Source organism: Mustela erminea, chromosome 6, assembly GCF_009829155.1.
Source record: "Mustela erminea isolate mMusErm1 chromosome 6, mMusErm1.Pri, whole genome shotgun sequence".
In the NCBI taxonomy this organism is placed as follows: Eukaryota; Metazoa; Chordata; class Mammalia; order Carnivora; family Mustelidae; genus Mustela; species Mustela erminea.
This window is the reverse complement of record NC_045619.1, coordinates 47654976-47680159: the sequence shown is the minus strand read 5'-3', so window position 1 is coordinate 47680159 and position 25184 is coordinate 47654976. Positions and strand designations below refer to the sequence as shown.

At 37.6% G+C, this 25184-nt stretch overlaps 1 protein-coding gene across 1 annotated transcript; it reads left to right on the top strand.

Annotated features, from left to right (window-relative positions):
* Nucleotides 1–2961: 2961 nt before the first annotated feature.
* Nucleotides 2962–22905, top strand: YEATS4 (YEATS domain containing 4). Its single transcript, XM_032347067.1, has 7 exons — nucleotides 2962–3265; nucleotides 6105–6224; nucleotides 9413–9479; nucleotides 9589–9683; nucleotides 14853–14945; nucleotides 15037–15124; nucleotides 22249–22905. The coding sequence occupies exons 1-7, from the start codon at nucleotides 3215–3217 to the stop codon at nucleotides 22416–22418; spliced, it is 684 nt and encodes a 227-aa protein (XP_032202958.1). The 5' UTR covers nucleotides 2962–3214; the 3' UTR covers nucleotides 22419–22905.
* Nucleotides 22906–25184: the final 2279 nt, after the last annotated feature.

Here is a 25184-nt window from a genome sequence, read left to right as displayed (position 1 = left end):
CCTAGGATCATGACCTGAGCCGAAGGCAGAGGCTTTAACCCACTGAGCCACCCAGGCGCCCCGGTTGGTAGGTTTTTAATAAGAAAAGTTTTTTTCAAGTTTTTATTTAAATTCCATTAGTTAACATACAGTGTAATATTTAGAATTTAGTGATTCATCATACATACATATATCATACATACACACAATACCCAGTGCTTATCACAAGTGCCCTCTTTAATACCAATCATCTATTTAACTGCCTACCTCTATCCCCTGCCTACCTCCCCTCCAGTAACAGTTTTTTCTCTAGTTAAGACTCTGTTTCCTGGCTTGCCTCTTCCCCCCATGTTCATTTGTTTTGTTTCTTAAATTCCACCTATGAGTGAGATCATATGGTATTTGTCTTTCTTTGACTGACTGAGAGGGAACGAGAGTGAGCGTGTGCACACAAGCAGAAGGAAGAGCATAGGGCAAGGGAGAATGAGAATCATGAAGCAGACTCCTTGCTGAGCATGGAGCCCAACAAGGGCTTGACCCCCGGACCCTAAGATCATGACCTGAGCTGAAATCAAGAGTTGGAAGCTTAAAGGACTGAGCCACCTAGGCACCCCTATACCACATCTTCTTTATCCATTTATCAGTTGATGGAGATTTGGGATCTTTCCATAATTTGGGCTATTATTGATAATGCTACTGTACACATCAGGGTACATGTATCCCTTCGAATCCATATTTTTGTATCCTTTGGGTAATACCTGGTAATGCAATTGCTGGATTTGGGTAGTTCTTTTTTTTTTTTTTTTTTTCCTTTTCAGCGTAACAGTGTTCATTGTTTTTGCACCACACCCAGTGCTCCATGCAATATGTGCCCTCCTTAATACCCACCGCCTGGCTCCCCCAACCTCCCACCCCTTGCCCCTTCAAAACCCTCAGGTTGTTTTTCAGAGTCCATAGTCTCTCATGGTTCACCTCCCCTTCCAATTTCCCTCAACTCCCTTCCCTCCATCTCCCCATGTCCTCCATATTATTTGTTATGCTCCACAAATAAGTGAAACCATATGATAATTGACTCTCTCTGCTTGACTTATTTCACTCAACATAATCTCTTCCAGTCCCGTCCATGTTGCTACAAAAGTTGGATATTCATCCTTTCTGATGGAGGCGTAATACTCCATAGTGTATATGGACCACATCTTCCTTATCCATTCGTCCATTGAAGGGCATCTTGGTTCTTTCCACAGTTTGGTGACCATGGCCATTGCTGCTTTAAACATTGGGGTACAGATGGCCCTTCTTTTCACTATATCTGTATCTTTGGGGTAAATACCCAGTAGTGCAATTGCAGGGTCATAGGGAAGTTCTATTTTTAATTTCTTGAGGTGGTATCTCAATGTGGTTTTAATTTGAATCTCCCTGATGACTAGTGATGATAAACATTTTTTCATGTATCTGATAGCCATTTGTATGTCTTCATTGGAGAAGTGTCTGTTCATATCTTCTGCCCATTTTTTGTTATGATTATCTGTTTTGTGTGTGTTGAGTTTGAGAAGTTCTTTATAAATCCTGGATATCAACTTTTTGTCTGTACTGTCATTTGCAAATATCCTCTCCCATTCCCTGGGTTGCCTCTTTGTTTTGACAGACTGTTTCCTTTGCTGTGCAGAAACTTTTGATCTTGATGAAGTCCCAAAAGTTCATTTTCGCTTTTGTTTCCTTTGCCTTTGGAGACATATCTTGAAAGAAGTTGCTGTGGAAGGGTAGTTCTATTTTTAACTTTTAAAGTAACCTCCATACTGTTTTTTTATTTTTGTTTTTCAAGACTTGATTATTTTAGAGGGAGGAGGAGAGGAAGAGAGAGAGATCTCCATCAGACTCCCAGCTAAGCATGGAGCCCAACACTGCAGCTGGATCCCACAACCCTAAGATCAAGACCTGAGCCTAAACCAAGAGTCAGATGCTTAACCCACTGAGCCAGCCAACCCCCCTCCCCCCATACTGTATTCAATGAGAAAGATTTAAACCTAACTTTTATGGGAAAAACCCAAAGTAGAGGAAAAGCTGAAGATACAGGTGGAGTGGGTATGATTGATGGGGAAAAATCCTTGAAGAAGCAAAAAGACTGAAGAACTGTTTTTAAACTGAAAGAAGATTCTCTCTTAAACAGAAGAAAAGGGATGAAAGATACTGAGCAAACCAAAGCTTATGTTTAGGTCTTCGGGTGTGGAGGTTTGTTTTCTCTATGAGATTACATGCAGTCATTCTGATAAGAAAGAGCGGGTTGATGCCAGAGTTGGAGGTTTGAGACTGGGTAAAATTTTAAAGTACCTAGGGGATAAAAAGGAGCGAGAACTTCTGGCAAGCATCTAAGGCTTCAATTGATTTGACTTCATTAATTTAGTGCAGGTAATCTGCGCAGTTATGGGTGCCACTGAACAGGCAATAGGGGAAGGTCTGTGTCAAGTTATGGACCTTGGACTATAAACTCGAGTGTCAAAGAAAGTAAAGATAAAGGGATTAAATAAGAAATAAGCCATTCAACCCCTGAGGTCTGGATGAATACAATGAAAAGCTGTGGGCAGGGGAATAGAGTTGAACTTTATTTCAAAATACTTTTTTTTTTTTAATTTATTCAGAGAGAGAGCATAAGCAGGGGGAGAGGCACAGGGAGGGGAGAAGCAGAATCCCGCTGAGCTGGGAACCCAACTTGGCGCCAGATCCTGGATCTGAAGATCATGACCCAAACAAAAGGCAGACGCTAAACCATCTGAGCCACCTAGGCGCTCCCTAAAATCCTCACTCTTTAGGGATGATAAGGTATTGGCTCCAAAAGCCGACTTCTCGGTTGTTCCGTATCCAAGTTATCCAGCGGGTCCTCACGGTAACCGCACCACCAGGCCTCCAGCGGTTTCCCACCACCGAGGCCCGCCCTCTGCAGAGCCCCGGCCGGGCGCCTGCGCCCTCCGCGCGCCACCTCTTCGCGCCTGCGCACGGCGCCGCCACCGCTCCTTCCGTTGGGCTCTTCACCGCGCGGGACTAAACGCGCTTCCGGGACGCTACCTGCCGCGAGGAGTTGGCCGTTCCTCAGCGCCCCGAGCCCCGGAGACTCGCCCTCACTCCGCCAGAGGCCATCCGCCTGGGCCCGCACAGGAGGAGCGGGGCCTCTGAGGGGAGCGGCGACCCCGCCGGCCCCGGTCTCTTTCCCTGGCGGCGGCGGCTTCTTCCGTAGGACAATATGTTCAAGAGAATGGCCGAATTTGGGCCTGACTCCGGCGGGAGAGTGAAGGTCAGTGCCCGGCACGCGCCTCCCCTCCGGGAGTGGCCCTCAGGTCCTGGCTCCGCCCTGCGCTGCGTGGGGAGGGCGCGGTGGCTTCCCTCTCGCGCCTTCTCAGCCCAGGTTCCAAACAGTGGTTTCTAGACTGAGAGCCTGTCAGAGCCGCTGCGGGGAAAATCAGTGTGACTTTTGGCCGCGATTTGACCGCCTCTCAACCCCTTTCCCTCCCCCGCCCCAAAAGCCGGTGGTGGCTCGGGGGAGAACTGGACGCTGTTGCCGAGGAAAAGAGCTACGTTGATTGAGGGCTTGGTGCTCCTTCTGCCAGCCCAGGTCACCGGTAAACTGGGGGTGCCATCCCCCTGATGGTGAGGGTAATAACAGCAGACACTGGATGCTGCGCTTTACCGTGCCAAGCACAGTAGCCAAGCGCCTTACCCGATTCTGTGACTCTGTCCCTGCAGCCGCTTTAGAAAGGCTTGCACACGTAACACGTGCAAGTGCGAGAACTGAAGAACTGCGGGGGGGGGGGGGGGTAGAAAAGTTCAGAAAACTTGCCCGAGTCCATGATGTCCACAAAGCCCCAAAGCTTCGGCCAAGATACTAAGCAAGGCACGCAGAGAACAGGACACTGGCCCGCACATAGAGAACATTCAGTCAGTGTGAGTTTTTTGTTGTGAAAGTTGTTAACGTGGAGCCTAACGTAATGTTTGACACTGACACATTTCCCTCCCACTTTCCTACATCCCCTGGCACATGAGTTTTTAAGGCAGGGCTTTCGAGTTCTTGATAGAACACCTATTTTTACGCCTTCTGATTTTATATTTACTGCAGAAAGGAAATTAAAAAAGAAAGAAAGAACGCGCGTTTGCACCAATCTAGTTACTCTTATCAGTGTCCTTATCAGTGTCACACTGTTTTTACATAATTTTGACTCTGTGTATACAGCTGTTAAGCACAGTGCTTTAATACCACATGCAAAGTAGAAGTTTTTGGAAAATTTCAGAAACTATACCAAAATTTAATAGAATGGAAAAGATGTCAGGTAAAATTTATACTACCAGAAACTTAATAAATATATATCTTGCCCAAGCTTTGGGCAAGGTTTTGGACTGATAGGAAAGAGGTTGGGACATTAACTTTTGGAGAACTTGCGGAACTTTCTCTGCTTGTAATTGTGTAAGGTTCAAAAAGTTAAGTCCACAGTGATTTGAGAAAATTAGGCTTGTAGTCTTCAAATGCTTTTCCACCAAAAACGTGTGCGAGTTAGTCATGTAAAGCTTTAAAGTTTGGGATTTCTCATTCTTTTTTTTCTTTTTTTTTTTTTAAAGATTTTACTTTATTTGATTGAGAGAGAATGAGAGAGAGAGAGAGAGCATTAAGTGGAGAAGGTCAGTGGGACAAAGAGACTTCCTGTCAAGCAGGGAGCCCAATGTGGGACTCGATCCCACTCCAGGATCATGACCTGAGCCGAAGGCAGTCGCTTAACCAACTGAGCCATCCACGCGCCCCCGGGATTTCTCATTCTTGATTGTTATGTGGTTTTGTAGGCATCTTTTTCCAATTTAGATTAATTTCCTTCAGCGAGAAAGGCTTTTGACAGATGAGCCCCGTTTGCATCATGTGAGGAAATCCACTCAGCAACACGTCATAGCTGCAGGATTTCTTATCCATTCCCCACACCAGTGCTTTTTATGCTCATTTATTCCTTCTTTCCTCATTATCCTTATGCCTTGAACGTGATGCCCCTTCTGTTGTTGCCACAAGTGTCAAGTAGCACTTACTGTGATTATTTAAATTCTCATACAAACTGCTTGCTTTCTTCTGAACTAACTTGAGGCTAATAGGGATTGGATTTGTTAATTTTCCAACCAAAATGGAAAGTTTTTCCATTTGTTCACTGCTTTTCCTCTCTTATAAGTTGTTGAATACATTGGCACAGCACTTCTAATATGTGGTATGTATATCTTGCTCTTTGATGTTCAGATACATTTTTACTGTTGAACAATTAGTCTCAAATTTCATGTGCAATATTCAGCATTTTCTCCTCACTTGAAATTTTTTGTCTCCTTTTCATGATAATCAGGCAACAGTCACCACATCTACACTTACCAGATGTGATGTGAAACATGAACTTACACCTCAGAACTTAATGCATGAGTAATCAATTGAAAAATGTTTGCCCTAATTCTATCTAAAATCCTCTCCCAGACTGCCTTTAATATTTGTACTCTGTTTTGGAAAGCACTGCCGTTAAGCTGATAAATCAGGACATTATTACCATCAGGTGATGGCAGTCAATTGGCAGTCTTAATTCCCAAGGCTTGATTTAAAGTTTGTAAATAAAGAGCCTTTCTTCAAAACAAACAAACAAAAAATCAAAGTATTTTACATAATTTAAATAGACATTTAAAACATGGGGACATTGGGGCGCCTGGGTGGCTCAGTGGGTTAAGCCGCTGCCTTCGGCTCAGGTCATGATCTCAGAGTCCTGGGATGGAGCCCCGCATCGGGCTCTCTGCTCAGCAGGTAGCCTGCTTCCTCCTCTCTCTCTGCCTGCCTCTCTGCCTACTTGTGATCTCTCTCTGTCAAATAAATAAATAAAATCTTTTAAAAAATAAATAAATAAAAAATAAATTAAAAATGGGGACACTGTAATTAATCTGGTGTTTAGTTACTTGTGTTAATATGAAGGTAATTGTCTGATACTGATTTGTTGAGAGAAATCCATGTTATAAGCAAACTAGTTATTTAGATTGCTTGCCATTCCTTAAAACAAGTTTTCAGAGCTCTTATTCTGTATATTTGGGTAATGATGCAGTATTAATTTGTGTTGAAATTATTTTTCTTTTAGGGGGTTACTATCGTTAAACCAATAGTTTATGGTAATGTTGCTCGGTATTTTGGAAAGAAAAGAGAAGAGGATGGGCACACGCATCAGTGGACAGTGTATGTAAAACCGTATAGAAATGAGGTAGGCACTTGTTTCTCCTGTAACTTTTTTGAAGCTACCGTTTATTTTTGATTGAAGATAAATTGTAATATTACAGATAACTTTCTGGTTATAAAATTGTCACATTGTGGAAATGTCATCCCCCAGATGTTGAAAGAATAAAGTGAGAGTTGTCTTCACATAACTGTTAGTAGAAATCAATTTTCCAATAATGTTTTCTAACTTAAGTTATGACAACAAGAACCATGCTATAAACAACAGCACATCTTCCAATCATTATGTCTTAAGTTAGCTTCCTATTTAATCAGGTGTTTCAGGAAGGGTAGTTCATACTTTTTAGGAACAATTTGGTAATAAGACCATCAGGAAGGTGAAAGACATGAAACTATAATCTGGATGCTAGTAATTTTGTTTGGCTGCTGAATCTCTAATGCCTGGAATACAGTCAGTACATAGTAGGTATTCGGCAAATATTCATTGGATGAATATTTGTCGATTTAAAACCATTTAAAGTTCACACAAAAATTTGTATGTGAATGTTTGCAGCAGGAGCATTCATAATAGCCAAAAAATAGAAACAATCCAAGTATCTTTCAGCTGATGAATGGATAAGTAAAATGTGTTATATCCATACAACAGAATATTACTAGGCAGGAAAAAAAGTACTGAAATGTGCTGCTACCACATGGAATAAATTTAGAAACATTATGGTAAGTGAAAGAAGCCAAACCAAAAGCTGCATATTGCATGATTCCATTTTTATAAAATGTCCAGAATAGGGCGCCTGGGTGGCTCAGTTGGTTAAGCAACTGCCTTTGGCTCAGGTCTTGATTCTGGAGTCAGGAGATCGAGCCCCATGTCGGGCTCCCAGCTCCATGGGGAGTCTGCTTCTCTTTCTGACCTTCTCCCCTCTTATGCTCTCTCTCACTGTCTTTCTCTCAAATAAATAAAGAAAATCTTTAAAAATAAAATAAAATGTCCAGAATGGGCAAATCCATAGACACAGAAAATAGATTAGTGGTTGCCAGTGCATGGGTGGAAGAGGGATTTCGGAGTGAGTGCTAATGGGTATAGGGTTTCTTTATGTATGATAAGTACATTAAAAAATTGATTGTGGGGATGGTTGTTCAATTCTGAATGTACTGAAAACCATTGAAGAATTACTATAAATGGGTGAATTGTGTGGTATATGAATATCTTGATAAAGCTGTTATTTAGAAAGACAAAACAGAAAACCTTCATTGACTGTTGCCCTTAGGATAAAGTTAAAACTATTGTGTTTTAGGGCCACCTAGGTGGCTCAGTCAGTAGAGTTTGTGACTCTTGATCTGGGGTTGTGAGTTCACGCCCCATGTTGGGAATAGAGATTACATAAAAATAAAATGTTAAAAATAAATAAATAAGATGGTTTTAAAAGGCCTTTCCCAGTTCTGTGCCTGCAGCCCTTGCTGTGTTTGCTTCATCATTCCATCAATACTAGATTACTCTCAGTTTCCCAAAGGGACACTCTTAATTAAAATGTCTTCATTTACTCCTTCCCATCTACTCCATTCTTATTGTTCCCTTGGGTCCAAGTTTAAGTGTATTTTCTTCTGAACTACTCTCAATCTCCAAAAATTAAATTAGATGCCGTTCCTACGAACTTATACCTATTGCTCTCCTAACACAGATTACATTGAAATGGCTGATTTTCTTGTCTACTCCCTCCCCATGAGGGCAAGAGTCTATTATTTACCTTTGTAGTATCTGGTACCCAGTATTAGTCATTTGTAGAAAAAAAGAAAGAAAATATTGCCCATAGAATCTTCAAATATGCTTATGAAAAGCTGCCTCAAAAAATGATGACAAGGGACGCCTGGGTGGCTCAGTGGGTTGGGCCGCTGCCTTCGGCTCAGGTCATGATCTCAGGGTCCTGGGATCGAGTCCCGCATCGGGCTCTCTGCTCAGCAGGAAGAAGCCTGCTTCCTCCTCTCTCTCTCTCTCTCTCTGCCTGCCTCTCTGCCTACTTGTGATCTCTCTCTGTCAAATAAATAAAATCTTTAAAAAAAAAAAAAAATGATGACAATATAATGTTACGTGGTCAAAGCAGATGTTAGTATATCATTATGACCCCAATTTTTAAAAATGTAGATAATCATATGAAAAAAATTTGCAAAAGCAACTAAAAAGATTAATGAACACTAGTGTCAAGTGTGACTGATTCAGTTTTGCACTTTCCTATTTTTCTGCAATGAAATTTTTTTTTTAAAAAGTCACTTTCCCTAGGAGTATCCCTTTATGTGTCAGAACTACTGAATATGCTTCGGTGCTTCAAAATAAGATTAGGAAAAGGAGTCTTATATCTGATGGTTTTAGGTTACTTAGTTTAGTTGACCTTAGCTTTACATAATATTTTATTCTTTAAAGTTGCTTAGTTCTTAGATGTGCTTTAGTTTATATTCTTATTTCTATAAAATATGTTGGAAATGTACTATTATATAAATTTTATATATTAAATATTTATATGAATTTTGTTATGTATAATGTATCATATATAATATATATTTTATATATAAGTCATATATAAAAATTATTTTAAGTTTATATAAATATAAATTATGTTTATATTCAAAAACATTAATATTTTTATTTAATATATAAATAAGTATAGCTTTATTTTATTATTTATATTTATATATAATATGTAATATAATAATACATATTATATTATAATTACACATATAGTTTATATAATACTAATTTTTATATGATTTATAAAATAAATATAAATATTTATATATTTAAAATTTTTTTAGAGCATTGTCTGTAGAAATATATAAAAATGGGATTCGCAAAACAAGTAAATTAGGGATATGTATGTTCCTGTATATTACGTTATGAAAGAATTCAACTCAGGCCTCCTTTGTTTAAAATAAAAACCAAACCTAGGTATAATTCACATTTTTTAGAAAATTATAGATTCCAGTAGGGATTAAGGGATACACTTGTCGTGTTGACCACTGGTTGATATATGGAATTGTTCAATCACTATATTATACACCTGAAACTAATAAAATACTGTATGTTAACTATACTGGAATTAAAAGAAAAGAAAATTAGTTTCCATAATATTTGAGGGGAAGTATATTTTATGAAATTAGGTACAATGCTCAGTGTATTTTCCTTGTAGTTTTTATATGTAGATAACAGAACTAATTCCTCTATTTTAGGATATGTCAGCTTATGTGAAGAAAATCCAATTTAAATTACATGAAAGCTATGGCAATCCTTTAAGAGGTACAGTACAGCTTTTTGATTCATAATATAAAATTTATTTAACAAATTTAAAAAGATGTAGGAGACTGTACCAGTAATTTATAATTTATAATTTTTTTTTTCTCTTCAGTTGTTACTAAACCTCCCTATGAAATTACTGAAACAGGATGGGGTGAATTTGAAATAATCATCAAAATATTTTTCATTGATCCTAATGAGAGACCTGTGAGTAATGATAATCTTTGTAAACATAAAATAGATTTTTGTAATTGTGAAAATGTAACATACTTAATGAATAGTTTGTTATATGTTGACATTTTTATTCAGATACACTTTATGTAAGCTTATAGCATGGTGTATTTTGCCATGAGTTAAGTTTTTTCATTTTTATGGGAAGTACCTTTCAAAACTTATTTTTCAGTTATAGAAAGAAGGGATATAATGCGAACATTTCTCAGAAAGAAACCATGGAATCATGTGATTACCACAGCAGAAGTTTAAAATTCAGGGCACCTGGGTAGCTCAGTTGTTAAGCATCTGCCTTCGGCTCAGGTCATGATCCCGGGGTCCTGGGATTGAGCCCACATTGGGCTCCCTGCTCAGTGGGAAACCTTTTTCTCTCTGCGTCTCCCGCCCCCTCTGCTTGTCTTCCCTCTCTTGCTGTGTCTATCAAGTAAGTAAAATCTTCAAAAAAAGGTTTAAAACTCATTAACATTATTTGGTTATTAGTAATAAACGAGATGAGTCCATCTGCTGTTCAGAATGAGAGTATCTGGTTTTTGTAGTTAAAACACCTAGCAACAGTGTTTTTTGCTTTTTTAAATTGTTGTCACTACTAGCAGCTTCATTTTATGCTTGAATTTTAATTTACAACCACTGATTTTTTTTCTTTTGTTCTCTTCTTACCAGATTGTTGCTTGATAATGTAAAAAGTCCCTCAAAACGTTCACTTTGATCCCTCAGCAGTTTTGTGAGGTTGAGGATATCATCATTTTAGAGATGAGGATACTAAGGTTCAGGGATCAAGTCATATGCTCAGAAACACAGTTAACTGTGGCAGTTAGTTTATTTGCATTCAGACCTCACATTCTTTGCATTATCTTTCCTTTGAACTAAAACTACTCAGCTTGTTTTGTTTGTAAATCCATAGGGTTACAGCCCAGTTATAGCTCCCTCATTCCACTTGTGTGGTTGGTGTTTAACTCCAATTTCAGATCATCACCATTAATTTTCATCTTGATAGATTCAGTGCATTCCTTTAGCACCAAATGTTTACACTTTTATAATCAGATTATTTATAAAAGTGCTTCTAATAGAGCTTCTAATAGGGCTTCTAATAGAGCTATGACCTGGGCCTGTAGTCCGAGAATTAATTCCTAGTGGACTGCACCAGAGATATCGGAGTTGTTTTTCAGAAATTCAAACTCCTAGGCCCCATCCCCTGGAGAGTCTGATTTAGTAGGTTTGGAGAGGGGCCAGTACCCCTCAAAATAACCTGTGTGATTTTGGTGCACAGTAAGACTTAGGACCCATAGGTATAGGCCATACTTCTGCTACGCAGGAATTCCTTTAGGCAGTCTTTCAAATGAGTCTTGTTTGGGCTTGCTGTCTCCAATAGAGAGACTGTTGACTTTGTTATTAAGTGAAAGATCCTCTTCAGTCTGGGGTAGTTATGGTGGTAAGAAAGCTCTAGTTTAGGGGCTCCTGGGTGGCTCAGTGGGTTAAGTAAGCCTCTGCCTTCAGCTCAGGTCATGATCTCAGGGTCCTGGGATTGAGCCCCGCATTGGGCTCTCTGCTCAGCAGGGAGCCTCCTTCCCCCTCTGCCTGCCTCTCTGCCTACTTGTGATCTCTCTCTCTGTCAAATAAATAAAATCTTTTAAAAAATAAATAAATAAATAAAAGAAAAAAGCTCCACCTTGGACTTTTTACCGATAACTAACTATTCATATATTCATTTTCTTTTCTCCTGAATAACATCTATAGCTCATTTAAATGTTTTCCATGTGATAAGGTTTTCAGATGTCCTATCATTCTTTTGTTCTTTAAGAATACTCGCAACAGACACTATATTCTAACTGGCAAGAAATTATTAAATATCCATTACTTGCCAAGATACTGTTCAAGGGGTAGGATACAAAGATGAAATTCTGCTCCTGTCCTTAATGAAAATAGTCTATTAGGAAGGATAGAACCCAGAAATACAGCAGATGTTGAGAGAAGGAAAAGAAATCAGTAATGCTACTACTGCAGAAACTCTTTTTAACTTTGTAAGATTACTTGAATTCATTTTTACTTTGAGAATGTGTTGCCTTACTTGTCTGTTCTTCATCGGTCCTATCCATCACTCCCAATTGGAAAATACATCTCTGAAAGAAATCATTATATCACATAACATTGTTACGAGACAACTCTCAAAACTCTTGGAAAGAGTTCATTGTACTTCCGCAGTGATTAATTTATTGAATAGGTTTCCATATAGATCAACACAGGCCTGAACTTTATCACCCAAAAACTGTGTCTCATGTTCTTTTAGTATAATGAAACCATTACACTTTTTTAATTGTTGGCTCTTTTTTGTTTGTTTGTTTGTTTGTTTTTGTTTTAAAGATTTTATTCATTTATAACTGAGAGAGGGAGCATAAGCACAGGGGAGCAGGAGCGGGAGAAGCAGGCTCCCTGCCAATCGGAGCCTGACTCGGGGCTTGATCCCAGGATCCTGGGACTGTGACCTGAGCCAAAGGCAGATGCCTAATGACTGAGCCACCCAGGCATCCCTTTAATTGTCGGCTCTTTTAAAATAAGTCATGATGTTTTATTTAAAGTAATAAAGAAAGACACAGGTACCATGTGATTTATTCCTGTTACCCGGTTATAGATTAAAAATCTATAGATCAAACCATTTTATGCAGTCAAATGCTCTACCACTGAGCTATACCCCCTAGATCAAACCATTATAGAGTATAGACCAAATCATTATAAAAGGAATGATTGTTCCTAAAAACCAAAATGCTGAACTTGTGTTTTTATTCCTAGAAATATCTTTGTGTCTAGTTTAGGCATTTTCATTGATCTAAGAATCTTCAAACACCCCTTAAAATTAGAGACATCTGTCTTGGCATTTTTCATTGTCCACATCTACATGAATGCCTCTAAGTGTCTGAATAATAAATTCAAGGAAGGATAGTTTTATGATGCAGTTTTAAATTATTCATAAATTATAAAAGTACAGTATGTACATGGTTTAAAAAAAGATTTTAAAAATAAAAAATACAGGGCGCCTGAGTGGCTCAGTGGGTTAAAGCCTCTGCTTCGGCTCGGGTCATGATCCCAGGGTTCTGGGATCGAGCCCTGCATCGGGCTCTCTGCTCTTTGGGGAGCCTGCTTCCTCCTCTCTCTCTGCCTGCCTCTCTGCCTACTTGTGATCTGTCAAATAAATAAATAAAATCTTTAAAAAAATAAATAGGGGCGCCTGGGTGGTTCAGTGGGTTAAAGCCTCTGCCTTCGGCTCAGGTCATGATCCCAGGTCCTGGGGTCGAGCCGCACATTGGGCTCTCTGCTCAGCCAGAAGCCTGCTTCCTCCTCTCTCTCTGCTGCCTCTCTGCCTACTTGTGATCTCTGTCTGTCAAATAAATGAATAAAATATGTAAATAAATATATAAAAAAATAGTGCAAGTGTCCTGCATGAGTTTCTTAGGGCTGCCATAACAAAGCACCCCAAACTGAGTAGCTAAAAACAATAGGTATTCTCACAGTTCTGGAGGCAAGGCATTGGCCACGCTCTCTCCAAAACCTCTAGGAAAGGATCCTTTCTGGCATTTTCTAGTTCCTGGTAGCCCAGAGGGTTTCTTGGCTCTGGTGGCATAACTAAAATCTTTGCCTCCATTGTCGCCTGGTTCCTCTCCTTCCTTGTCTCTGTGTCTCTTATGAGGACACCAGTCATATTGGGTTAGGGTCTTAGCTAAACTTTATTACATCTGCAAAGACCTATTTCCAAATAAGGTCACATTTACTAGTACTGAGGCTTAGGACTTCGGTATATCTTTTTAAGGGACACAGTTCAACCCATAACATCTTTCTCCCACCTCTGGCCCCTTCCCTAGGAAAACCACAATGATTGTTTTCTGTTTCTCTAGAAATTACTCCCATGCATCTCACATATTTGAATCGCCAAGTTTGAATTTTTCAGTTTTCAGCAGTACCTGTCCGCCTCATTATGTGATGACAAATGATCCCTTTTCTTCATTGTTTCAGGCTTTTTTCATTTCTCTAGAGGAATTTCTTCAGAAATAATGCCTGAGAAACCTTCAGAGCCATTGCTACTGAAAATATCTTTATTTTGACCTCATACTTGATTGTTTGCGTAAAAACGTCTAAATTTCACAGGAGGATGTGCTGTCTCATGTCTGAGTGATGGGTGAAGGAAGGTTAATGGGCCCTGCCACCACACAGCATTCTTGATTTCTGTACTTGTCAACTTTGGGCTTGGAGCCCCCCCTGTTTCCGCTGGTTCCAACCTGTAATGCTGCTTTCTGCCTTGAGTTTTCATGTTGTGAATTTCTCTATTACAGTTTGTCCACTTGTGTGGTCTCATCTCCTTTCTACTTGAGAAACTTGTCAAATTGTCTGCTTTAAATATAGCAATAATGCATGCTTCTTAGAATTATTTAAGCTAACCTTTTGGAAAATTATTTGAGGCCTCTGGATTGGTTTCTGCAACTTTAATATCAACTGTACTGTTTTATTAGCTAGGTTTTATTTTGCTCAAGTAATCACACATTGTGCTGCAAAGCTTTTCCTTTGGTGTCTTATTATACCTGTTTTTGTGTCTTTTGAAGACATTTTGGTTCTACCAAAGTGAATTATCATTGACAAACTTGTTTATTATGTTATTTGTTTAATAATATTATAGATCACCAGAGAAAATATCTTGCCCTCACTGAGCATTTTAGTATTGGCTATTTATTTTGAAAGTGCCAAATCTTTCCTCTCCCTGTAAATTTATAAACTTTAATCTTGGGCAGAATAACTGTAAAATTAATCCCATTTCATTGTGTAAGTAAAAAAGTTAGTATCTTAGTGAACTTCCAGCTTAATTTCTATAGCTGTATTTCATGTTATTTTTCTACATAGTTACTTTGTAGAGATGTTTTCAGACATCCATACCTACCCTCTTTAAAACATTCATGTTTGGTAGATGTGGATGGGTAATAATACCTAATAGGAAAATAAAAGTACAGAATTTGAGTAATTTGCCACACAGTAACTTGTAGTTGAGATAAGATCTTGAATTTGACATGTTAACTAATTCTACTTTCTAATTCAGTTACAGAAATCATGATGTCTCACGATGATGAAAACCATTGCACAGATGTGACATCTGTTTTTATTTCACAGGTAACCCTCTATCATTTATTAAAGCTGTTTCAGTCAGACACCAATGCAATGCTGGGAAAAAAGACAGTGGTTTCAGAGTTCTATGATGAAATGGTAAGAGGATTTTATAACAAGAATTTTGAAAGCATTTTAAGTTGTAGAACTTTGAAGTTATTGGGCTTTTTTTTTCATTTTATCCTATTAGATATTTCAAGACCCAACAGCAATGATGCAGCAATTATTAACAACATCTCGCCAGCTAACATTAGGAGCCTATAAGCATGAAACAGAATGTAAGTGCCATGAATTCATAATTAATCCTGAAATATAATGTATTCTATAATGGTGAAAGGATTATGGTTAGTGACTATTAAATTTTTTCTAAGGATATATAAAGATAAATTTTTTATGAGTTAAAAAAATATATGTATTACTATAGAACCTCTAAGAAGGATATTTTAAATTGTTCACAAAGTAGCGTCTCACATTCTCTGAAATGCTGTCTTTTATTCCCTAATCACATTTTAGCATAGCTTTCAATTAGTTTTGCTTAACCCGTCAGTCATTTTCTGTTTACTAGTGCTTGCTAATAAAATCTGTGAAGAACCTTGCAGAACGTAATTATAGTTGACCCTTGAACAACACCGGGTTTAGAGCTGCTGACCACCCTCCTCTACCCAACCCACAGATGGTCAAAAATCTCTGTAACTGTTCACTTCCCAAACACTGAACTACTAATAGCCTACTCCTGACTGGAAGCCTTACTGATAAACAGTCAGTTAACACATATTTTGTATATTATATATTTTTAGTCTTAAAATAAAATAAGATAGAGAAAAAATGTTAGTCATAAGGGAAATACATTTATAGTAACATACTGCATTTACTGACCAAAAAAAAAAAAAATCCATGTATAAGTGGACCCATGCAATTCAAACCCATGTTGTTCAAGGGTCAACTGTATACTTTTGTATATAGTAGTATCCCCTATCCATGATTTTACTTTTCGAGGTTTCAATTACTTATGGTCAACATTGGTGCAGAAGCAGGTGATCCTCTTCCTGACACGTTGTCAAATGGTCAGTGGTAGCTTAATGCTGTGTCACAGGGCTTGCGTCGTTCACCACTTCATCTTACCACTAAGGTATTTTATCATCTCCTATCATTACAAGAAGGGGGAGTACAGTACAATCAGATGCTTAGAGAGACCACATTTATGTAACTTTTATGACAGTATGCTGTTAAAATGATTATATTTTATTAGTCATTGTTAATTTCTTACTGTGCTTAATTGATAAATTAAACTTTATCATAGGTCTGTATGCAAAGGAAAAAGCATAATGGATATAGAAATCAGTATTATCCCATGGTTTCAGGCATCTACTGGGGGTCGTGGAATATGTTCCTCATGGATAAGGGGGGACTTCTGTACTGTGAACTAATTTATCTCTCTTTGTTTATCCTATGCCATTTCACATAGTTTCAGATTAATGCTGGGGTGGTGAATACTAGAATGACACGTTGATAATTAGTCATGTTATATTTTCCCTCTAAGCTGACATGGTGTCAGAATCCCTTACACATCTCTCCATATAGCTACTGCCAGTCATTTGCAGTTGGTACTCAAGATGATACCTATTTGCCATTCTTGTGTTAACATTTATGTCACCATTCATTCAGTTCTTTGATCTTCCATTAATTTGCTTACGGTATATATTGAGCACCAGTTACATACCAGGCATTATTCTAGGTTCTGAAGATAGAGCCGTGTCCAGAGCAGATAAAAATCCCTCCTTCCTAAAGCTTACACGCTACTGAGAGAAAGGCAAACACTAAATTAACAAAACAGTAAAGTGTAAGTTAGTAATTAGGTGATGGGGAGAAAAACAGGAGGGTAGGGAACACCTTTGGTGGAGGTTATAGATCAGGTCAGAGAATACATTTATGAAGCATATTGAAAGTTTATAAAACATTACTGCTAATAAACTCATGGAGATTTGCTCAAGCATAGTGATCTAGCTATTCATAATAATAATTGCTTCTACAAGGAATAGTTAGAACAATAGTACACACTTAATGAGAATTGACTGTATATTAGATAAGTGTTTTACATTTCTGAACTTCTTGAATAATGGGTATAACAACCCTAGGAAGAAGATGCTACTATTAGCCCTGTTCTGTGGGATAAAGGCCCTAGTGCATAGTGAGACTTAATGACTTGTTTCAAATCACCCAACAGAGCCAGGATTTAACCTGAATCCATGCTGTTCTGTTTGTTCTATCAATAAGTTATTTTATCTCTGTGTAAAAGCCTTACAATCTGTGCTTCTAACCAGTAAGTTATATTGGCTTTGTAAAAATAATAGTCCTCTTTGGTTTACTCTAAATTGAGGCTTAATTTAGAAGTTTAAAACAAATTATTCTTATAAATTTATAAATTTTATAAGCATTTAATATATAGGAAATAGAAAACTGAAATAAGCTAAAAGAAGTTTTTAAATGTTTTTCCTTACAATCCTCATTGTGAATTAGGTCTTCCTCCAAATACATCGTGCCCTTCGCAGTCTTACGATTGGTCAGAAAATAAAGTGTAATGACCAAACCAAACAACAAGAATCTCTATCTATAGTGTATGCTGTCCTTTTGACAAATAAGTAGGATCAGGTCTTCCTGGCTAGATTTAAAACTACCTGTTAACTGTTGTAATGACTGCTTGTTGTTTCCCAAATTTGTATGTGCTGTTTCCAGGGCCTGAGATGTCTATTTCATCCATCTAATTCCTTTCTCATTCTTTAAAACGTAGCTCGATTTTACTGCTACCAAGAAGTCCTCCTTGATACACACACCCTTTCACACTGGTATGAATCCAGTCTGCTCTCATAGCTCCCTCTGACACTGTACAGCATTTTCCTTTCTTATCTATTGTCTACCTCACCCCAGCATCTAACAAAGTGCCTTTCACTCCGTATATGTTTTTTGTTTGATGTGGAAAGAGAGGAAGCAAGGGAATAAAAGTTGTTGCGTAGTAAAAAAGCACTCTAAACAAAGTCTAAGCACAGATAAGCCATGAAAAAGTAATGTGTTCCTATCACAAATGACTAGTTTCTTTAATATATGAAGAGCTCCTGCACATCAGTAAGAAGAGCCAATAATTAAAAAGCTTGTGCCCAGCAGAAGAAACCACCAACAAAATGAAAAGGCAACATACTGAATGGAAGAAGATATTTACAAAGTATATATCTGATAAAGGGATAATATTCAAAATGTATAAAGAACTCCTACAACTCAATAGCAAAAAAGGGAAACAATGCAGTTTAAAAATGAGCAGGATCTGAATTAATATTTTTCCAAAGAAGACATACAGGTGGCCAACAGGTACAGGAAAAGGTGCTCAATGTGACTAATCTTTGGAAAATGCAGCTTAAAATTGCAATGAGGTATGACTTCACACCTGTTAGAATGGCTATTTGCTAAAGGACAAGAACTAACAAATGTTGGCATGTGGAGGAAAGGGAATCCTGATGCACTGTTGGTGGGCATGTAAATTGGTGCAGCTGCTCCAGAACACAGCATAGAGGTTCCTAAAAAAATTAAAAATAGAACTACCATATGATCCAGCAGTTCCACTTCTGGGTATTTATCTGAAGAAAACAGAAATGCTAACTTGGAAATTAAAGAGAGATAGATACTTCTATGTTCATTACAGTGTTATTTACAATAGCCAAGAAACGAAAACAACCTAAGTGTCTATTGATGAATGAACAAAGAAAATGTGATACATATATGCAATGGAATATTATTATTCAGCCATTAAAAAGAAGGAAATCATGCCATGTATGACAACATGGATGGACCTTGAGGCACTATGCTAAAAAGTCAGAGAAAGACAAATGCTAAATGATCTTATTTACATGGGGAATCTTAAAAACAAAAACAACTGGGGCACCTGAGTGGCTCAGTTGATTAAGCGTTGACTGGATTTTGGCTCAGGTCATGATCTCAGAGTCTTGAGCTTTGCACCCAGCAGGAAGTCTGCTTCTCTGCCTCTCCCTCTGCCCCTCCTCCTGCTCACACACGCACAAGCGCTCTCTAAAATAAATCTTTAAAAAAAAAAATGCTCATAGATAGAGAACAGATTGGTGGTTGTCAGAGATGGGGGTGGGAGGGTGGTGAAAAGGCTGAAAGGGGTCAAAAGGCACAAACTTTCAGTTCTAAATAAGTCATGGGGATGTAATGTACAGCATGGAGACTGTAATTAGCAATACTGATTGCGTATTTGAAAGTTGCTAAGAGATCTTAAAAGTTCTCATCACAGGAAAAAAAATTCGAAACTATGATAACAGATGTTAGACTTATTGTGATGTTCATTTTGCAGTATATACAAATGTAGAATCATTATGTTGTACACCTGAAACTAATATGTCACTTATACCTCAGTTTTTTAAGAAGGCTGAATAATGTGCTAGAAAAATTAGCAAAGGCAGGCGCCTGAGTGGCTTAGTCAGTTAAGCGTCTGCCTTTGGCCTGGTTGTGATCTCAGGGTTCTGGGATCAAGCCCCATATCAGGCTCCCTGCTCAGTGGTTGGTCTGCTTCTCCTTCTCCCTCTGCTCCTGCTCATGTGCTCTCCCTCTCAAATAAATAAATAAAATCTTTTTTAAAAAGAAAAGAAAAAAATAGCAAAGGAAAGAAAGACAATCCATACAAAGGGAAGGAGAAATGTCTCTCCTAAACATAAAAAGATTGGCCCACTTCAGTAGGAAAAAGAGAAAGGCAAATTAAATATACCCTGAAATACCCTTTTTAACCTTTCAGGGTAACTGAGACCAAGAGTTTGATACAGTAGGGAAACAGACATAACGCTAGTGGGATTGGAAAGTAATAGAACCTATAAGAGTTACTTGGCATTCCTTCAAAGTTATAAGTACATATATCCCAACAATTGTACTTATAGGTATTTGTACTACAAGTGTACTCATTATCCCACAAATATACTGAAATAATTATAGCATATACCATAGCATTGTTTATGAAAGAAAGAATGGAAATACTCAGTGTATATCAAAGGAGACAGATTAATGAGTCATGTATGTCCATTAGGTGAAGTCACCTGCAGCCGTGAAAAGAATGAGACAGCTATAGGATACGGAATGGGCTTTCAGACATAATATTAATTGAAGAAGCAAGATACAGAGCAGTGTGTAGATGGTATGATACCACTTGTTTTGGGGGTAAGAAGAAATCACACTTAGATATGTTCTTGTCTATGAACAAAATATTTCTGGAAAGATACCAAAGAATCCCCAAACTGATTATCTCTGGGAAGAAACACTGATTGGTGTTTCTGGTGGGGGTCAGTGGGGGGCAGAGGTAGAAAGAGACATTTTTTCATTATCTACATTTACAGCCTTTTAATCTTGTATCATATATAGGTACTCCTATTTTCAAAAATAATTTTCAAAGTTAAAAGCAGTGAAAAATTACAAAGAAAAATAAGAATTGTTTTGGCAATATAAAATTTTACCTGTATTATAAAATACATCATAAAAAGAAAGTCACCGACCATAAACAAAATAAATATTATTGCATGTTTTTAATGTTCTAGATGCTTTAAATTTATTACTTAATCCTCAGATATTCTCTGAGAAATACAGTTTGAACTGTACCAAATAGAAACTAGATTGAGGGAGACTTAGGAAGTATCAGCACTTAGCTAATAAGGGGCCAAGGTTGTATTTGAACTGAAGTCTTTCTGATTTCAAAGGGTTACCCCCCCACACACACCAAACCATGCTGCTTCCAAATAGTGATCTTATCAAAAGTACAGCTGTGGGGACGCCTGGGTGGTTCAGTGGGTTAAAGCCTCTGCCTTCAGCTCAGGTCATGATCTCAGGGTCCTTCGATCAAGCCCCGCATCGGGCTCTCTGCTCAGTGGGGAGCCTGCTTCCCCCTCTCTCTCTGCCTGCCTCTCTGCCCACTTGTTATCTCTGTCTGTCAAATAAATAAATAAAACCTTTAAAAAAAAAAAAAAAAAGTACAACTGTGCTTTCATAGTCATCAGCAGCAATTACCTGAAATGTCCACAAGAGGGAAATGCTGGACAAAAAGTAGGCATTTTTCTTTGTAAAACATAATAATACACTATCCAAATGGAATATTTAAGTAGTTGTGTCCTATTTTGCAGTAATGATATTTTCTTTAGTAATTTGTTATGTGACCAGCTAGAATGTTTTAAATATCATTTAGTGTTTCTCTGTCATAATTGTAGTTCGGAAGGCATTTTATGTAACTGACAGTATTCTAGATACTTTATGTACATTAATTGATTTAAAAAAATTTTTTTTCATTTAAAATTTTTGAATAAAGTATTCATATGAACTAAAAATGAAAGTTTACAGGTCTGCTTACTAAGATGCTAAGTCCTCTTTACTTGCTGGTCATTAATACCAGTAGGAGTCATTCCACAAGCACCAAGAAAATAGAAAACTCAACTAAGAGCACATTATCTCCAGAACTTCTGTAAAACCAGTAAGACTAGTTTGGGGGAAAGAAATAGGTCATAAAATATTCTAAATGAGACAATTAAAACTAGAAGTTAAAAAAATACTAAAAATCCTTTTCAAATAATATGAGGTATTTGTTGTAGTCTCATTATAATATATCTCATCATAATGTAATGAGAAATGATCATAGAAATAATAAACTTAGAGTGGCACAGCTAGTAAATAGTACAGCTGGAATTTAGACCTAAGTAGTTATTGCTATTTAAAAAAATAATAATAATAATAATAAAAAAAAAATATATATATATATATATGGGGTTTGGGTGCCTGGGTGGCTCAATTGGTTGGGTGACTGCCTTCAGCTCAGGTCATGATCTTGGGGTCCCAGGATCAAGTCCCACCTTGGGCTCCCTGCTCAGCGGGGAACCTGCTTCTCCCTCTGACCCTCACCCCTTTCATTCTGTCTCTCATTCAAATAAGTAAATAAAACCTTTTTTTTTTTTAAATAGGGGTTTGTTTTACCAGCATGATTTTATGTAAGCTTTACTGTACATACATTTAAGAACACTGTATTTAGTTATCTCTTCTTATTGGCTGGATGTCTCTTGGATTATATGCCACCTTATTTCCAAATTAATATGTATGTGGAGAGAAAAACAAGGACATTGTCTTAACATCTTAATTGTGAAATAAAATGTGAGTGATCAGAATTTCATTCTCAGTTGTAGAAAGTGTCTCAGATTCTCTTGTGAGAGTTTAAGACTTTCTACTCCCCTCCCTAATATTTAATGTATCTTAAGTTGTTTATATTTCATCATGGAAACTGACCTAAGGAAATGCCATATTTATTACTCTCTGACATACCTTAGACATGTGAGAAAAATGAAAATGTTCAATAAAAATATGTTTTCCTCAGTTGCAGAACTTGAAGTGAAAACCAGAGAAAAATTAGAAGCTGCGAAAAAAAAAACAAGCTTTGAAATTGCAGAGCTTAAGGAGAGATTAAAGGCAAGTCGTGAAACTATAAATTGTTTAAAAAATGAAATCAGGAAACTTGAAGAAGATGATCAAACAAAAGACATATAAATAGTTCTAAGAGAACTTGCTAGTAAGCTAAGCTGAAAATATGATGGACTTTAAGGGAGAGATGGACTGCAAATGCCATGGTGTTTCTTAGAGAAACGACACATGTAGGTGTTGACCACAGATTTCCCAGCAATGGGGTCAAAGGATTTGTACTTTTCAAGCAATCTGTAAGGTGAAATAGATGTGGGTAATAAGAATGAATGCTGGATAGGCATTTATCAACCCATTTTGGGGTAACTCTAATGATGTTAAGCACAATTTAAAAAAATTTTTTGCATTGTATATATAGTTTATCCTTTTGACAGGCATCACAATTTCATAATAAAGTATAAGCTGTACAAATTTTGTACTTTCCTGGTAGAAATAGATGGTAAATTAACATGTGTATTTAATTTTTTAAGTTCTTACCTGTCCCCATCCTAACTCTTTTGTATCGGTTGTACCCACTGCCCAATAAGTACTCAATAAATGTAGTTTACAGATCTTGTGTCTGCCTCTGGTTGTGTTTCCTGCTCTTTGATGAACCACCTGTATGTAGCTCTCATTACAATTAATGTATCTCCCGTTATACTGTAACCGCACATCTATTACTGGCACTCACTGTAGCATAGACATGGCAAAGATCATATTTTGAGTATTGTTCTACCTCAGTACCACAGTGTCATTTGTTTTCATGTAGAAAAATGTTTAATCCCTCATATATTTTCCGAAGCTGCTTTGTATCAGCTTCATATATGACCCATAATTTCTCTACTTTCTCCTTAGCCTCCTGTTCAAATCCACAGAGTGAGCCCTATACTTTTGGACTCATCTGATTGGAACCTGTAGTAGTGCTTGAGGCCACATAGGCTGATCTTTCTAGGCAACCCAGGGACAACAATAGGTAGAAAAGTAATTTGGGAAACATGTAACAATATTAGTTATTGGCACCCATGCCTTTACCTAATATAAGGATTTTGTATTCTCTGTATTTATCTCCTCTAGCACTTGATGCTTTTTATCTGCCCATAGGTTAGTTACTTTGAGTATTTACTTTGTTGCTTTATTTTTTAAGTTGGGGCACTTAACGAGCATTATGAGGTTGTGCAAAGGTCTCTGTGGTCTTAAAATTTCTGCCAGGCCCTGTGGGATTGGAAGTGGCACTTTTGTGACAGACCTCATTCATCTTTCCTCTACCTCCAATCCAATGCCTACAGTATAGGGTGGGGCCTGGAGGTTGACGAGAAAAACTGCAATAGGGAAAAGTCCCATTCTACTTGAGGGACCCTGACAGAGGGGAGATTACCTCTCCATCATTCTAGTCAGATTAGCCCCCAAGAATGTGTTGGTTCATGGAGGCAGTTCTGACTTTAGGCATGAATGAGTACAGAGTCCAGAATAGGTCATTATGGCTCAGTCTTGCCCTCCAACAGTTCTTTAATCTAAGTAGGATCTCTCCAGAGTATGCATAGAGCTCTTATAACTCAGGGTCATCCAATTTTAAAATGGTCAAAGGATTGAATAGACATTCCTCCAAGGAAATACAAATAGCCACCAAGCAAATGAGATGCTTAACATCATTAGTTATTAGAGAAATGCAAATCATGGGTTCCTGGGTGGTTCAGTCATAAATGTCTGCCTTTGACTCAGGTCATGATCATGGGGTCCTGGGATCGATCCCCATGTCGGGCTCTCTGCTAAGTGGGAGGGATTTGCGTGTTTTCTCTCTCCCACTCCCCCTGCTTGTGTTTCCTCTCGCTGTGTCTCTCTCTGTCAAATAAATAATTAAAAAATTAAATTTAAAAAATGCAAATCAGAACCACAATGAGATACCATTTTTATACCAACCAGGCATCTATAATTGTGAACAAAACAAGACAAAAAAGTTGGTGAGGATGTGGAGAAATTGGAACTCTCATACATTGCTAATGGGAATATAAAAAAGTGTAGCCACTTAAGAAAACAATTTGGCAATTCCTCAAAAAGTTAAGCTTGGTTATGCTAATGATTCTGCTAGGTGTGTACCCAAGAGAAATGAAAACTTGTTCATATAGAAACTTGTACTTGAATGTTCATGGCACAATTGTGTATAATGGCCAAAAAAGGAAATAAGCCAAATACCCAAATATCCATCAACTGATGAATGAATAAATAAAATTTGCTATATCCACACAATGGAATATTATTCAGCCAAAAGGAAGGAAGTACTGATTCTGCGGCATCATGAATGAACCTTAAAAACATGCTAAGTGAAAGAAGTCAGACATCAAAGCCACATATTGTATGATTCCATTTGTATGAAATTGCCAGAATACCCAAATATTTAAAAACAAAGTTTATCAGTTGTTGCTAGCAAATGGGGAGAAGGGGATTTCTATTTGGGGGTGATAAAATGTTCTGGAATTAGTGGTGATGATGGCACAATCTTGTGAATACATAAAAACACTGAATTGTACATTCTCAAAATGGTTTAAATGAACACTGTAAATTTGATCTCACATTTTAAACGTTTAAGTGGCAAATTTTGTCTAGAGTTATACAGACTTTAAAAACATTCTACAAGCTCTTGATTTCTAAATCTCCATTTATAGAAAGAGAATGTAGAAAAGAGTATTTATTTACCAAGGATTAATTCATTGAGCTAAAGACTTTTTAAAAACAAAAGAAACACAGCTAATGAGGCAGCTCACTTTTTACAAGAAGATTAAAACAGAAGTTTCATTTTTCTGCGTAGTGGTAAATACTGTTGCTATCCAAATTTTATACATAGGAAACTAAGGGACTATA

What these genes read in the sequence shown, in the direction of transcription:
- YEATS4 (XM_032347067.1), top strand. Translation starts at nt 3,215, where the DNA reads ATGTTCAAGAGAATGGCCGAATTTGGGCCTGACTCCGGCGGGAGAGTG. An exon ending in TTGATCCTAATGAGAGACCT is followed by an intron (nt 9,684 to 14,852) that starts GTGAGTAATGAT and finishes TTTATTTCACAG; the next exon opens with GTAACCCTCTATCATTTATT. An exon ending in CAGAGTTCTATGATGAAATG is followed by an intron (nt 14,946 to 15,036) that starts GTAAGAGGATTT and finishes TTATCCTATTAG; the next exon opens with ATATTTCAAGACCCAACAGC.